Source organism: Podarcis muralis, chromosome 16, assembly GCF_964188315.1.
Source record: "Podarcis muralis chromosome 16, rPodMur119.hap1.1, whole genome shotgun sequence".
Lineage (NCBI taxonomy): Eukaryota > Metazoa > Chordata > Lepidosauria > Squamata > Lacertidae > Podarcis > Podarcis muralis.
In genome coordinates, this window is record NC_135670.1 from 22,647,748 (window position 1) to 22,661,220 (window position 13,473).

General features: G+C 43.4%; 1 protein-coding gene across 10 annotated transcripts in view; it reads left to right on the plus strand.

Annotated features, from left to right (window-relative positions):
* CIT (citron rho-interacting serine/threonine kinase) overlaps nucleotides 1-13,473 on the plus strand; it is a 107,006-nt gene that overhangs the window by 62,565 nt on the left and 30,968 nt on the right. For all 10 annotated transcript variants that reach the window (XM_028710768.2, XM_028710772.2, XM_028710770.2 and 7 more), the window contains 3 exons: nucleotides 5,200-5,397; nucleotides 9,000-9,193; nucleotides 13,270-13,405. In XM_028710768.2, coding sequence (XP_028566601.2) covers nucleotides 5,200-5,397; nucleotides 9,000-9,193; nucleotides 13,270-13,405 — 528 coding nt within the window. The remainder of the gene's footprint in view (nucleotides 1-5,199; nucleotides 5,398-8,999; nucleotides 9,194-13,269; nucleotides 13,406-13,473) is intronic.

The following is a 13,473-nucleotide window of genomic DNA, read 5'->3' on the forward strand; positions in this document are numbered from 1 at the left end:
ATGCTGAAGAATTTGGAAGGAGTGCTGTTGTGAGCAAAAGCATGAATGGAAACTTTTTTTTGTTCTCATTGTAGGGAACTAGATCGTTGCATAGGTTTTGCGTGTCCTTATGCAGAAATCATAACGTTGTAACAATAGGGAGAGAAGCTACTGGAGTTAGGCAAAGAATAGGGAAGGTGAAATAAATGACTCAGAGTGTCATTGGTACCAAGGCTGCCTTGGTTTGTAAGGAAAGACATAACCTTGCACCGTAGAGGAGGCCAAGGCTAGAGGTTGAAGGCTTTGTTTTTGCAGCAAAGCCATATTGCTTTTTCTTTAAAAAAAATAATCAAGGGACAGGGGTGGGGTTAAATATCCATTCCCTGCTGCTAATAATCACCAAAGAACCCTGGACCTTGACCAAAGAACCCTGGAGGAACAAAAAGGACATGGAAATGAAAGCCTGTTGGAAGAAATTGGGCGTTTTCTTCAGTGCAAGTTGATTTTCTGTTGTATTGTGGAATAGTCACCAAATAAGTTGCCGTTTCTGGGATTTCTCTGGGAGCCTCCTTCATGTTCTCCTGAGCTTTCCAAGAAGGTTGAGAAGACTTCTGGAGGCTTTAAGGGTTATGTTGTTCACGTGATAAGATAAAGGAGGTTTCAAACAACAGATCTCATCAATAGTGCCTGAACCACTATAGTAATTCATTTGTCATTTCACACACTTGATGAGAATTGCTTCTTTAAACCTGCCCCTGAAGAAGGACTAGATCCCAAAACCTATTGGGACTGTATTAAACGTTTCCCCAAGCCACCAGCATTTTCTCCTCTCTCTGTGAGCTTCAGCTTGGGTGTAGATGCTTGTTTTGGGTAAATGGGAAACCCAAGCTGCAGCTGAAATTGGTGTGGTTTCCTGTGTGCTGGAGGGACAACTTTTTTTTTTCTGTCGATCCTTTGCGTGCAATTTTTTATTCAAATTTAACACAGTCTGCAACCCCACTAAGTGTCTCTTCGTTTTATTCATGCTCAGTCTGCCAAGTTCAGAAACAGGATAGAGGTGCACGTGTAAAAATTGAGAATACAAACATGGAAAGCTAAGGAGTTTGCCATGACTTCTCATAAACCCAAACATCTCTTTCATAGCTTTTGGTCTATGCTCATTTCAGCTATATAAGCAATTGCTTCTTTGCATCAGCTCGGCTAATAGACAACTGTGTGTGGGTTGCTTCCTTAGGAAGTTGGAGCATAGTCTTCCAGTTAGGTCCTGACTGTTTTATCTCTTGTGCCTAAGCTTTTGGTGCCTTGATACTGGAGGTTTTGCTTCCAGAACCCATCTGTGATGATTCTTGATGGAAAACTGGAAGCTGCATATTGCAGTTGCTTTCCTAGATGAAGGAATTAGATGGAGAAGCCAAGGGCTGTTTGGAGTTTGGAAAAGATGAATGGTTTGTGCTACCATATTTTGCTGTTTATGTATATAGAGACCATACTGCATCAAGACTCCTAGACTGTTTTTATACTTCATCCTCAAGCAAAGGGTGCAATATGTCTGTTGTCATGCTTATTCCCAGGAGACAGGAGGAAACGGGGGCATACCCGAAATAATTGCTTCACACCTTTTATATAGTCGACCACCTCCTGTGATACCTGCCCTTTGGAATCCCCTCCCCTTGGTAGGCGCCGTCTCTGTTGTCTTTTCAGTGCCTACTGAAACCCTTCTTCCAACAAGCATTTTAAGTAGGGAACTTTTCTAGCCTTCATCTGTATTGGAATGTATGTAAGTATTGTATCTGTGCTCCCTCGCTCCTGCCTTTACTCAGGCCTCTCCAGGCTGCAGAGCAGGTGTGGAAGGAGCTGCCCCAAGAGTTCTATCAGACCATTGGTGGTCCTTTGAAGATCTGATGGTATGTGTGCTCCCTGGCCTGGGTTCACTTGGATTAATGTTGCTTCTGAGCAGAGTCATAGTGTTTTGTCTTGCACTGTAAGGATCGCTATGCACTTGTAGTTATGATGCACATGAGAAATGCATTTATTAACTATCTGTCAAGGGAAGGGTTTGGGGGATGAGTCAGTGGACAAGAATTTTTACCCAAAGTCTTGCCTTGGTGGATCAGACCAATGGCCCACTTAATCTAGCAATTGTCTACATTAGAGATCAGCCCAAACAGCACAGAGAAACTCAAAAAGAAGATATCAGGGTGGAAGTGATACATTGCTGCTTTTGTCCTCTGCACACCTGCTAATTGGGGTCATGTCATCTCAATATAATTCATTCCATTTTATTTATCATGCCTGATTGAGCCATTGATAGATATATGCACATAGGCTAGTTGCCATGACAACTTCCGGTGGCAATGAGTTTCATAATTGATTATACATTGAAATAGGAAGTGCTTCCTTTTGTATGCCTTCTCTTTGATGTCTACTTTGCTAGTTAAATGAGTTCCAGTGTATTCAGAGTGATTTTCAACATTTGTTTTAGGTTCTTTAAATTCCTTCTTAGCTAGTAGCAACATGATGAGAGATCTGCCAACACATATTCATGTTTTCTTTTAGTCCATGCTATTTAGAAACTGAATAAAATCTGGGTCCATGTATAAAGGAACATTCATAAAGGAAGCAAGTGCTCTGTACCACTGTTGGTCATGATACAAGAATATTCTTGGCCTGACGTTTCAGAGTTATGTGTGTAATATGTTAACAGAAATCCCCAACACCCTTTTTAATCAACTGCTCACCTAACCTTTGATAAGTCACAAGCAGTTGGACTAGGACAGGATTAGGTAACATAGTGCCTGCTAGATTTAATGGGCTAAAACTGCTACCAGCCCCAGCCAGCATTGGCTAATGATCAGGGATCATTATCCCCATCAGGGATGATGGGAGTTGTAGCAGCATCTAGATGGCACCATGTTCACTATTCCAGGATCAAAATGTCTAGAAGAAAAAGCCTTGTACTCCACAGTGATTTTGTTTTAACGCAGACACCGTCCTCTTAAAAAGAGAAGAGGGGAAGGAGTCCTCCTGGATGGTGCTAGAAGTCAGTAATTTATTTTGTGAGATTAGATTAAATGTCCTCTTTGGGAGCAAAGCGTATTCTTGTGGGATCCTATCTCAAACAGCTCAAGCAAGTGCACCAGGATAAAACGTATAGACCCTTTTACCCCATGATGAATACCTTCAGTCCAAATCAGTATTCGTTTACAAAACCGAAGAAGCACTTTCCCCTAATTTCTCACCCCCACCCGCTGCTGCCCCTCATCCTCTCCCAGCAACTTTTCCAAACCACCAGTTGGAAGATATTATCAGTGTTATATGTTTTCTAAAGAACAAATTTTCCACCCATACCTATTCTACTATACCTTTTTTGTTGTGCAAAATTACAGTAGTGTGCTTTAAGTTACACATAAGAAAAGGGATTGTCTCCTTTTTAAAATGGAGGAGGTCCACATTTAAGCGGTAATATGGGGCATATTTTCCTGTTAAATATCCCCACCCTCACTTCTTTCTTTCCTCTTCACTTTCTTCCCTCCCCCTTAAACTCTTTCCCTTAAACTTCACTTCCAAAAAAGAATTTTAAAAAATTGCTGCGGTTGTGCTTTAGAAGACTAGTAGGTGGCCAGGGTCTTTTAGAACAGCTTTTTTTAATCTGTTCCCGTGGTTATAGCGAGTGTTGCCTCTGTCCGTAGTGGAATAGTGTGAGCAGGTGTTAAAAGAAAGCCATGCTTTTCTTATTCCAGAGTTACTGTGACTTTCTGTGTTTTTTGTGTGGTTTCTGTCTCTCTCTCCCCAACCCCAACCCCTGTCCCAATATAGCTGTGTACTAACATGGGATAGTTGAATTCAGCATTTTGCTGGGGGTGGGGAGATGTTTCCAGATTGCTACAGTACTGCTTAAAACATTGGACATCACTTGTTTGCACAAAAACATTGTTGCCTGGTTCTTATCTCTTGTTTTGACGCTGATACTGACTTTCCTCTTATAATCTGTTGTGCTGCCAAACATTTCCCCTCACGTTTCATCTTGCTGTCCTTAACTCTGCTGACATTAGAAATCCAGTCCTTGTTAAATCAGTGTGTGTGGCTTTTTCTAACGGTTTGCGAGTTCTGCTTGGTTTTCTTATTTTAAAACACGCTTTAAGAGAGTGGCATTCCAGATAATGCACCTCTCTTCAAACAGAGCTCTCTGTTGGGTATTATGAAAATCTCTCTTTTGAAAGCTAGCATCACCTTTCCTCAGATAGCACAGTGTAAGGTTTGGAGAGAGAAACCAATCTGCTTATGCCCTTTTATCGCCATGCAGCAAGTTTGGGGAGAAGACCATTAACTGTGGACTCCCAGTTCCTGGATTTTGCCACAACGATGCGCTCTCAAAGTCATGCCATAGGACACAAAAACTTTACAGTCCAATGTATTTTGTACCTTAAGGCTGAATTAAGCTTAGCTCTTCTGAAGACAAAGGTCCGTATCCAACGTTCTCTGTCTGCTAGGGTGAGATCCCTTGTGCTAGCAGACGACAAAGTTTAAAAGTTGCCCAAGGGAAGAATGGATGTTCCTAAAGCCAAGAAGTATGAACCTGAACAGTGTGGTGATGCTCAATAGTGAAGCAAGTTGAGTTACATCAGCTTAAAACTGGGTAGGTGCAGACTTAGTACAAGCAATTTTTACTTGGTGAAAAATCCTTTGCTTGATGCCATTTAGGGCTGTATCCGACATTCTCTTGTTTGCTGGTGCAAGAGCTCTTGTGCTAGCAGACAGCAGAGTTTAAAGGTTGCGCAACAAAGGAATCGAACGCAACAGTTGTGCTAGCAGAAGCTTGTGCAACAGCTGGCTCTTGTGCAATCAGTTGCACGATAATCTTTTGGCAATGTGCTCATGGCTTTATCAGAGCATCAGAGGTTCACTCATCTCCAGAGTGAATTCAATAGCCAAGATTTGTCTTAATTATCTCACATCAGCAACTTGCCGGCAGAAGATGTTCAGTCTGCTGTGTTCCTCTCCCTGAAGTCCCCAGATTTTCAAAGTGTGTATCTGTTAGGTATGTATCAGCCTACGAGACTGTATACTGAGCTTTACAGAAACCCATTCTTTAGGGTTTGAAGTTTGACTTTCAAAAAAGACTTGGCTAGTCCCCATTTATCTTAAGAATCCTGGCCTTATTAACCTTTTTTCCTTAGTCCCCATTTATCTTAGGTTCTCTGGCTTATTATTTTTATTTAGGTGATTACAGACTTGGAAGAGCAGCTGAATCAGTTGAGTGAGGACAACGCTGAGCTGAACAACCAGAATTTCTTCCTGTCCAAACAACTAGATGAGGCTTCGGGGGCAAATGATGAGGTCGTGCAGCTGCGAAGCGAGGTAGACCACCTCCGCCGTGAGATCACGGAGCGAGAGATGCAGCTGACCAGCCAGAAGCAAGTAGGTGTTCAGAATTTGCATTGTAAAGTCCAACTTTCTCAAGGCTTTTGTCTAAGTGTTACTAAATATTCAGTCACTGGAGGTCTTTGTAGGGCTTTGATGGTTTGCCTCCTCCTCAGGGTCAGGACTCTCCTATCGCCAGCTCTTGTCTCACAATTAAATGCACACAATCCTGAATCAGATTGTGCCAGAATTGGACAACAGAAGCAGAGTAACCTAAAGAATTGCCTGTTGGACTGGAGTGTAGACCAAATATGTGACCAAAATATAGGGTCAGGGGAGAGGAAAACAGAGGAGGGGGATCCCAAAAGTATAAGTATCCAAAGGACGAAGTCACAGGAATCGAAGTGACAATGAAATGATATAAAAAGCATTGTTGTTAAAGCAAATGTACATGCAAACGTGCATGAGTGTGTGCATGCAAAACACAAAAATACAAATTATCTAAGCTATAACTACTGTATAAGAATACAAATTATCTGTATAATTTGGAGAACATATCTTTTCAGACAGTGGAACAGATGGAAACTGCTAAGACAAAACTCACGTTTTATTGATACAGTATTTCACAGTGTGGGATACAGCAGTCAAGTACTACACAGAACGTGACAGGTTTGGAGCTGGTCAACATGAAGGCAGAGACTAGAAGCTTTCCAGAGGGGTTGCTTGATGGCAGGCACCATCATTGCCATCTAATCTTGTCCGACTTCCTCTTTTTCCAGTTGATTTTTTTTACCTTTTAAAGTTGTAATAGGTTTGCATACAAAGTAGCAGTTCCCTTCACTATACCATTATTTTGAGCGTGTGCAAAGTTTCTAGTTAACAAGAAGTAAATATTTCGCTTAAATCACAGGTCCTGACTTTGGCTTGCTTTAATCTTTCACCTAATTAACCGAGACAGTTTTATATACGGTATAGTGCTTTTGTAAGTGAAAAAATGAGGTGCTGGTACACATACATTGATAAAAGTGCCATTGGTGCCAGCACAAAACGACTGCCATAGGCAGCAAAAAGCGAGATGCCAGTACTCTGTACCAGTAAGTACTGTCATGGGGGGGGGGGGGAGCCAGAGAGTGAACACCTTATTTACTAATCTTGATGGCGGCAAGATTTTACTGAGCCTCTTTGCTTGGTGAATTTCACACATCTGTTCTATTGAGGGGTATTTGAAAATCTGGTTTTTATTTTTATTTTTTAAAAATATTAACTTCTAAAGTGGTTGTCTTGAAGCCTTTATTTATCCATAGTCTGAACCTTACCCAGAAAGATACAGGAGGAGCATCCAAAATGTTGCCGGCTGCTATTAAGGCATGTGGCAAACTGATAGCGGAACATCACTTAGAGTCAACAGCAAGTTGTCTAGTCAACTGTCTGAATGGCAGTAGACTTTGTACGCAGTAAAATTGAATGGAAAAGAAATATGGATGAGACATTGCTAATGAACACAAGAGATTTCATCCGTAAGCACAAGAGCCTGCCACAAGGAGACATGTCCCCATTGACATAGCTCACCATCTCATGTTCCTGTTTCCTCAGCCTTAGGTCAGAGGAAGGCACTGAAGGGGAGCCATTTAGCCTATTCAAGCATTTGTCTTCACACCATCACATCACACAGTTCTACACACTTAATTTTCTCCCCAAGGGGGCTTGCCTTGTTGTGCTTTTCATTTTTTCAAGCCAGGCTTTGAAATTGCTGGTGGGATTTTGGTGTCGGGTTGTTTGCTTTAATGTGTTTCTTGTTTTATTGCTTGCTATATTTTTGCCAATTTGTTTATAAACCAACCTGATCCTGGTTTTAACTGAAGGGCGGAAAACAGATGCAATTTCATGGAGTTTTTTGACTTAAAATAATGACCATATTTGATGTCAGAGCAGTAAAGATTATACGGCACAACACAAATGGTTTTTTGTACTTACTTCTGGGGGATTCTGCAGTTTCTCTGAAGCTTATCAGAGATACCTGAAAAATCATCTCATTCCTTAAATACCCAACTGATCACTGTGATCTGCAAGTGAGGGCCTTATCAAGAGGACAGGCCTTTAGTGTGGTGGCCCCTCCCTTTTGGAATTCCCTCCCATTAAATATCAGGCACTGTCTTTTGAAGACCTTCCTCTTCTAACAAGCTTTTCAAGCACAGGTCTTTCTTTGTCTGCATCTATATTGAAATTCCTTCAAATGTGTTTTAAATGTTTTATCACTTCTGTGTCGGCTGCCTAGGGCTCCTTTGGAAGGAAGGGCAGAAAATAAATTAAATAAAGGGGATTTTCATAAGGGACGCGGGTAGTGCTGTGGGTTAAACCACAGAGCCTAGGACTTGCCGATCAGAAGGTCGGTAGTTGGAATCCCCGTGACAGGGTGAGCTCCCGTTGCTCGGTCCCTGCTCCTGCCAACCTAGCAGTTCAAAAGCACGTCAAAGTGCAAATAGATAAATAGGTACCACTCCAGCGGGAAGGTAAACGGCATTTCCGTGCACTGCTCTGGTTCTCCAGAAGTGGCTTAGTCATGCTGGCCACATGACCCGGAAGCTGTACGCCGGCTTCCTCTGCCAATAAAACGAGATGAGCGCCGCAACCCCAGGGTCGGCCACGACTGGCCCTAATGGTCAGGGGTCCCTTTTCCTTTAACTTAAAGGGGATTTCCAACAAGAAGCCAGTTGGGGTAGCCATTTCCTTGAAAGGCACATTGGCCACACCACTACCATAGTTCTTTGCCACATAGAGCTGCAGGAAGAGCACGCTGGGTGTGTTTTATGTCATTTTTTCAGGCAAAAAGGGAACAGACATTTGCCTGCAAGCCCTCCCTTTCTTTTGCAGAAGTCTCAAAATAAAGTTTCTCTTCTGAGTTTATCAATGGGACGTCACAGTGAACACCATTACAGTAAAAGTACTGTGATTCTGCTTTTTGTTGTTTTTCTGTTCAGAAAACTATTCAATAGAAATATTTACCAACAAATAGCCTCAGTTCAGTTAGGTCAGATTCCCACCCCACCCCTGGAAGTCCAGGGGTACAGCTGCATCAGTTGCTCCATTCTGGACCACTTCCTATTACAGTCATACCTTGGATCTCAAGTGCCTTGGCTCCTGAACAAATCAGCTCCCAAACGTTCGAAACCCGGAAGTGAGTGTTCCGGTTTTTGAACAATTTTCAGAAGCCAAACGTCCTGCGTGGCTTCCTATTGGCTGCAGGACACTCCTGCAGTCAATCAGAAGCCGCGCCTTGGTTTTCAAACAGTTCTGGGAGTCGAACGGACTCCTGGAACACATTGTGTTCGAGAACCAAGGTACGACTGTAGACTGTTTTACTTGTTCTCATGGCACCCCTTCTTTGTTTGACCTTGAAGAACACCACCGGCCCCCATAGCCCTGATCCTTCCTTTTCCTTTGTTTTAGCTGCCTCTGGGCTGAGGACAAGAGTGCGTACGACCAGCCGAACTGTCCGTCTGTGTTCATGTATTATACTTGGAGAAGCTCGGACTGTGTATATATAAATATATTTCTTGATCTAGGAAGGTTTCGCTCTAGAATGCCATCATGAAGGAGGCTTATTTTTGCAGTGGATCAGAGGTAGAGATTAGAAAAGTGATGAAAGGCTTTGTTTTTAGACGATGGAGGCCTTAAAGACAACCTGCACGATGCTTGAAGAGCAAGTGATGGATCTGGAGGCTCTGAATGACGAGCTGCTTGAGAAGGAGCGCCAATGGGAGGCTTGGCGGAGTGTTCTGGGGGACGAGAAGACCCAGTTTGAATGTCGGGTTCGAGAGCTGCAGAGAATGCTGGATACAGAGAAACAAAGCAGGTATGGACTTTTGTTTCTGCACGCTTTGTTGGAGAGCTCTGCATTACATAAAGCAATAAGTAAATACAGTGGCACCACGGAAGTCGAACGGAATCTGTTGCAGACGTCTGTTCAACTTCCAAAACGTTCAGAAACCAAGCCGCGGCTTCTGATGGGCTGCAGGAAGCTCCTGCAGCCTATCGGAAGTCACGGAAGTCGTGTCGGACAAGGTACAACTGTACAGGGTTGGGGAGGAACATAAGAACCTGCTGGATCAGGTCAATGACCCATCTAAACCAGCACCCTGTCCTGACAGTGGTCAGTCAGATGTCTGTGGGAAACTGGCAAGCAGGACCACTTTCCCCTCTTGTGGCTTCCAGCAAATGGTACTTAGAAGTATTGCCAGCTCTGAGGGTTCTGTCCCAGAACAAACTGCCACATGCAGATTGCTCTAATTTTAGGAACAGGAAGTGGTGTCCAAGGGCTTGCCTTCCTCTTCATTTGACATCCTTAACTATTTGGTTCTGCCTCTGCGATTGGGGACAGAATCTTCACAAGGCCTCAGCCAGGAATTTGCTGCTGGAACGGACTCAACAGTTAGATGTTCAGGTGGCACCTACAGCTGATGGTGCAGAAACATAGTTGGTGCACTACATCCCCTTTGGGACAAATTGATTTGGCCACCATCGTCCATGCCTTATCAACATCCAGGTTCCTCAATGTGCTGGGGGGGGGGGCTGCCTTTGGAACCCTCTTAAGACTACAACTGGCTCATCTTCTTTGGCGATCACTTGTAGCCGAGTAAGATTGTCTTCCATAAACATGATTTTAACAATGAGTCTGTAAGTGACTGTGGAGGCCAATTCTGGATCCACACATCTTTCCACAGTGGGGACATTGGTTTCCGGGCGGGAGTTGATCATGGTGTGGATTTGCCAAGTGAGCCTTCCTCTTAGCACGTTCCTCCCTTGCATCCTGAATTCAAGTGTCTTCAAAGCCCATGACACCTTTGGTAAAGGCTGTTCTCCAATTGGAACGCTCGCAGGCCAGTGTTTCCCAGTTGCCAGTGTTTATACTACATTTTTAAAGATTTGCCTTGAGAAAGTCTTTAAACCTCTTTTGTTGACTACCAGCATTACGCTTTCCATTTTTAAGTTCGGAATAGAGTAGTTGCTTTGGAAGACGATAATCAGGCATCCGCACAACATGACCAGTCCAACGAAGTTGATGTGGAAGAACATTGCTTCAACACTGGTGATCTTTGCTTCTTCCAGTACACTGATATTAGTTCGCCTGTCTTCCCAAAGTGATGTGTAAGATTTTTCGGAGGCACCGTTGATGGAATCTTTTGAGGAGCTGGAGCTGGAGTTTATAAGTGGTCCATGTTTCAAAAGCATATAGTAAGGCTGGTAGTACAATAGCTTTGTAAACAAGCATTTTGGTTTCCATGCGAATGTCCCGGTCCTCAAACACTCTGCACTTCAATCAGGAGAAAGCCACACTCGCAGAGCTCAGGCGATGCTGGATTTCAGCATCAATGTTGGCCCTTGTGGAAAGATAACTGCTAGGTAGGAGAAGTGATCAACATTTTCCAATGTTACACCATTGAGTTGGGTTTGTGGCGCTGCAGAGGGGTTATTTTGTACTTGTTGGTGCAGCACTTTGGTTTTTTGGATGTTGAGTGATAGGCCGAGCTTTTCGTAAGCTTCTGCAAAGATATTTAGGATGGTTTGGAGGTCATCCTCTGAGCATGCGCACACTACGTTGTCATCAGCATACTGAAGCTCTATGACGGAAGTTACGGTAACCTTACTCTTTGCTTTCAGCCTGCTCAGGTTGAAGAGTTTTCCATCTGTTCAGTATATGATTTCTACTCCGGTGGGTAGTTTTCTTTCGACAAAGTGTAGGATCATGGCAATGAAAATAATGAATAGAGTTGGGGCAATAACACAACCCTGTTTTAACACCTGATCCCACTGTGAATGGTTCACTTTGAGAACCATTGTTATCTGTGATTGTTGCTGTCATATTATCATGGAGGAGCCGAATGATGATGATATGCTGGGATTTCTTCTCTTTCCCAGATTTTTTCGATGAGCTTGTGAAGTTCTTGTGTAAGTTCAATTCTGCCCACTTTGAAGATTTTGACAGGTATCCCATCAGGTCCACTGGCTTTGTTGTTTTTCATTTGGTTAATAGCTATACACAACTCTCCCAGATTTGGAGATACTGCAAGCTCTTCTCTAACTTGTTTTTGCAGAATTTGTGAGAGGACCTCAGCTGCTACAGGGGAATTGCAGTTAAGGAGATGTTGGTAATGTTCTTTCCAGCACAGTGTAATAGCTTCTTTATATTTTAGAAGTGTGATACCGTCTGCTGAGCGTAGGGGGCATATGCCATGATTTATTGGCCCATAGATGGTCTTTGTGGCTTGAAAGAAACTCTGTGCATCATGAGTGTTGGCTAAGTGCTGGATCTCTTGAGCTTTTTTTATCCCCCAGGTGTTTTTTAGTTCTCTGGTTCTTCTTTGAACCTCAGCCTTAGCGTTGGCATAGGTTTTTTTCTTAGTGGCACAGTTTCTATCTCTTTGCCAGATCTGAAAGGCCTTCCTTTTCTTGTCAATCATGCGTTCAATCTAACTGTCATTCTCATCAAACAAGTCCTGGTGTTTCTTGGTTTGGTATCCAATAGTTTGTTTACAGACTGCAATAATGGATGTTTTTAGCCTGGTCCAGTGTTCCTCGATGTTATCAGGGAATTCTGAAAGCAGATGGTCCTTAAGAGTCGTTTGGAAGCAGTCCCGCTTAATGGGATCTTGAAGGGCTTGAGTGTTCATTTTGTGCCTTGGTTTCCTTCCTAGAAGCCTGTGTTGAGGTATAATCTTGATAGCCATCGTGGAGCGTATTAGGACTTTTGGGGTTTGGGTTGGGTTTTTGGAAGACGCCTGTGTGTGAATTGGTTTTATGTGTGTAGTTGCATGCCGACCAATGCACAGTCTTCGCAGCAGGGCTCTGTTCCGATGGCATGAAGTAGTCACGACAAACCGTTAGATTCTTATCTACTGCAGCTTTCATCCGCCTTCACAGCCGTTGTAACATACCGCTTGTTATCATCTGCCTGTTCTGCCATTGAGGACTTCTTGTATCATTCTTTGTCTAGCTCCTTCCCTTTGACCTTACTGTCTTGGGTGACTGTGCTGGGAGTACGAGATTCCCGACAGCTTCACTCACAAGGGTCATAGGAACATGCAAGCGCACTCACCACGACAAGGTGATGATCCAGCGAGTGGGACAACTGGTCCATAATGGTGGCCTGACTACTGGTTGAGGACTTGTTATGCTTAAGCACGTTGAGCTTAAATATTCACATTAGCTTCCAATTTCCTTTGGGTGAAATCCAAATTGATCTACAGAGCTGCAAACTAGGAATCTTTTAACTCAGGCTTTGAAATGTCAGAAGACCTGCCTGAGTTCAGAAGGAGGGTTCTGATGAAAGTGTGGGAAAAATTTCACCTTTTGGGGGAGGAAGGCAGTGCTACAGTCTTCTTCCTTTTGCTGGCCAACGTGTTTATTTTCCCTAAATGTCTCTCAGAGAGAAATTGCAACACATTGTTCTGAGGCAATATAAATGGCAACCGGCAGCAGCAGGCATCCAGGAAGCCACCCCCACTCACATCTCTACTTTCACAGCTCACGAGTGGGGGCCATGAAAGCTGGGGAGAAAGATTAAAGTCCAGGCCTGCCCTAGTTTTAATATGGATTATACTGAGTTACAGATCCCTTTTTATGCTAATACAAGGGATGTGGAGTTGGAAAACGGCCACTCTGGTGATTTGCCAACTGTCTTCTTCTGTACTGCCATATGGCACTAGGCTTTGATTCCAGATTCTCACTGTGGCAACTTGGATCTCTCTCAGCACAGCAGGTGTGGATAAGTTATGTGGTACGGGGAGCGCCATATAATGATGACTTTCTTTAAAGCAGAGGTTTGGAACAGTTCCTACCCATTGATCCCATCTGATGCCATGGGATCCTTGGAAGAAATCCGTTCCCAGGAAAGGAGTCTTTAAGAAAACGTATTTCTCGTTTTTCATGCAGGGTGCGAGCAGATCAGCGCATCACTGAATCCCGTCAGGTGGTAGAGCTTGCTGTTAAAGAACATAAAGCAGAAATCTTGGCTCTCCAGCAAGCGTTGAAGGAGCAAAAACTCAAGGCTGAGAGCCTTTCCGACAAGGTTAGTTAGTTGTTTTTTTAAGCACCTTTCCATCATACAGCGTTGACAAAATCAGTTGTTCCAGAGGC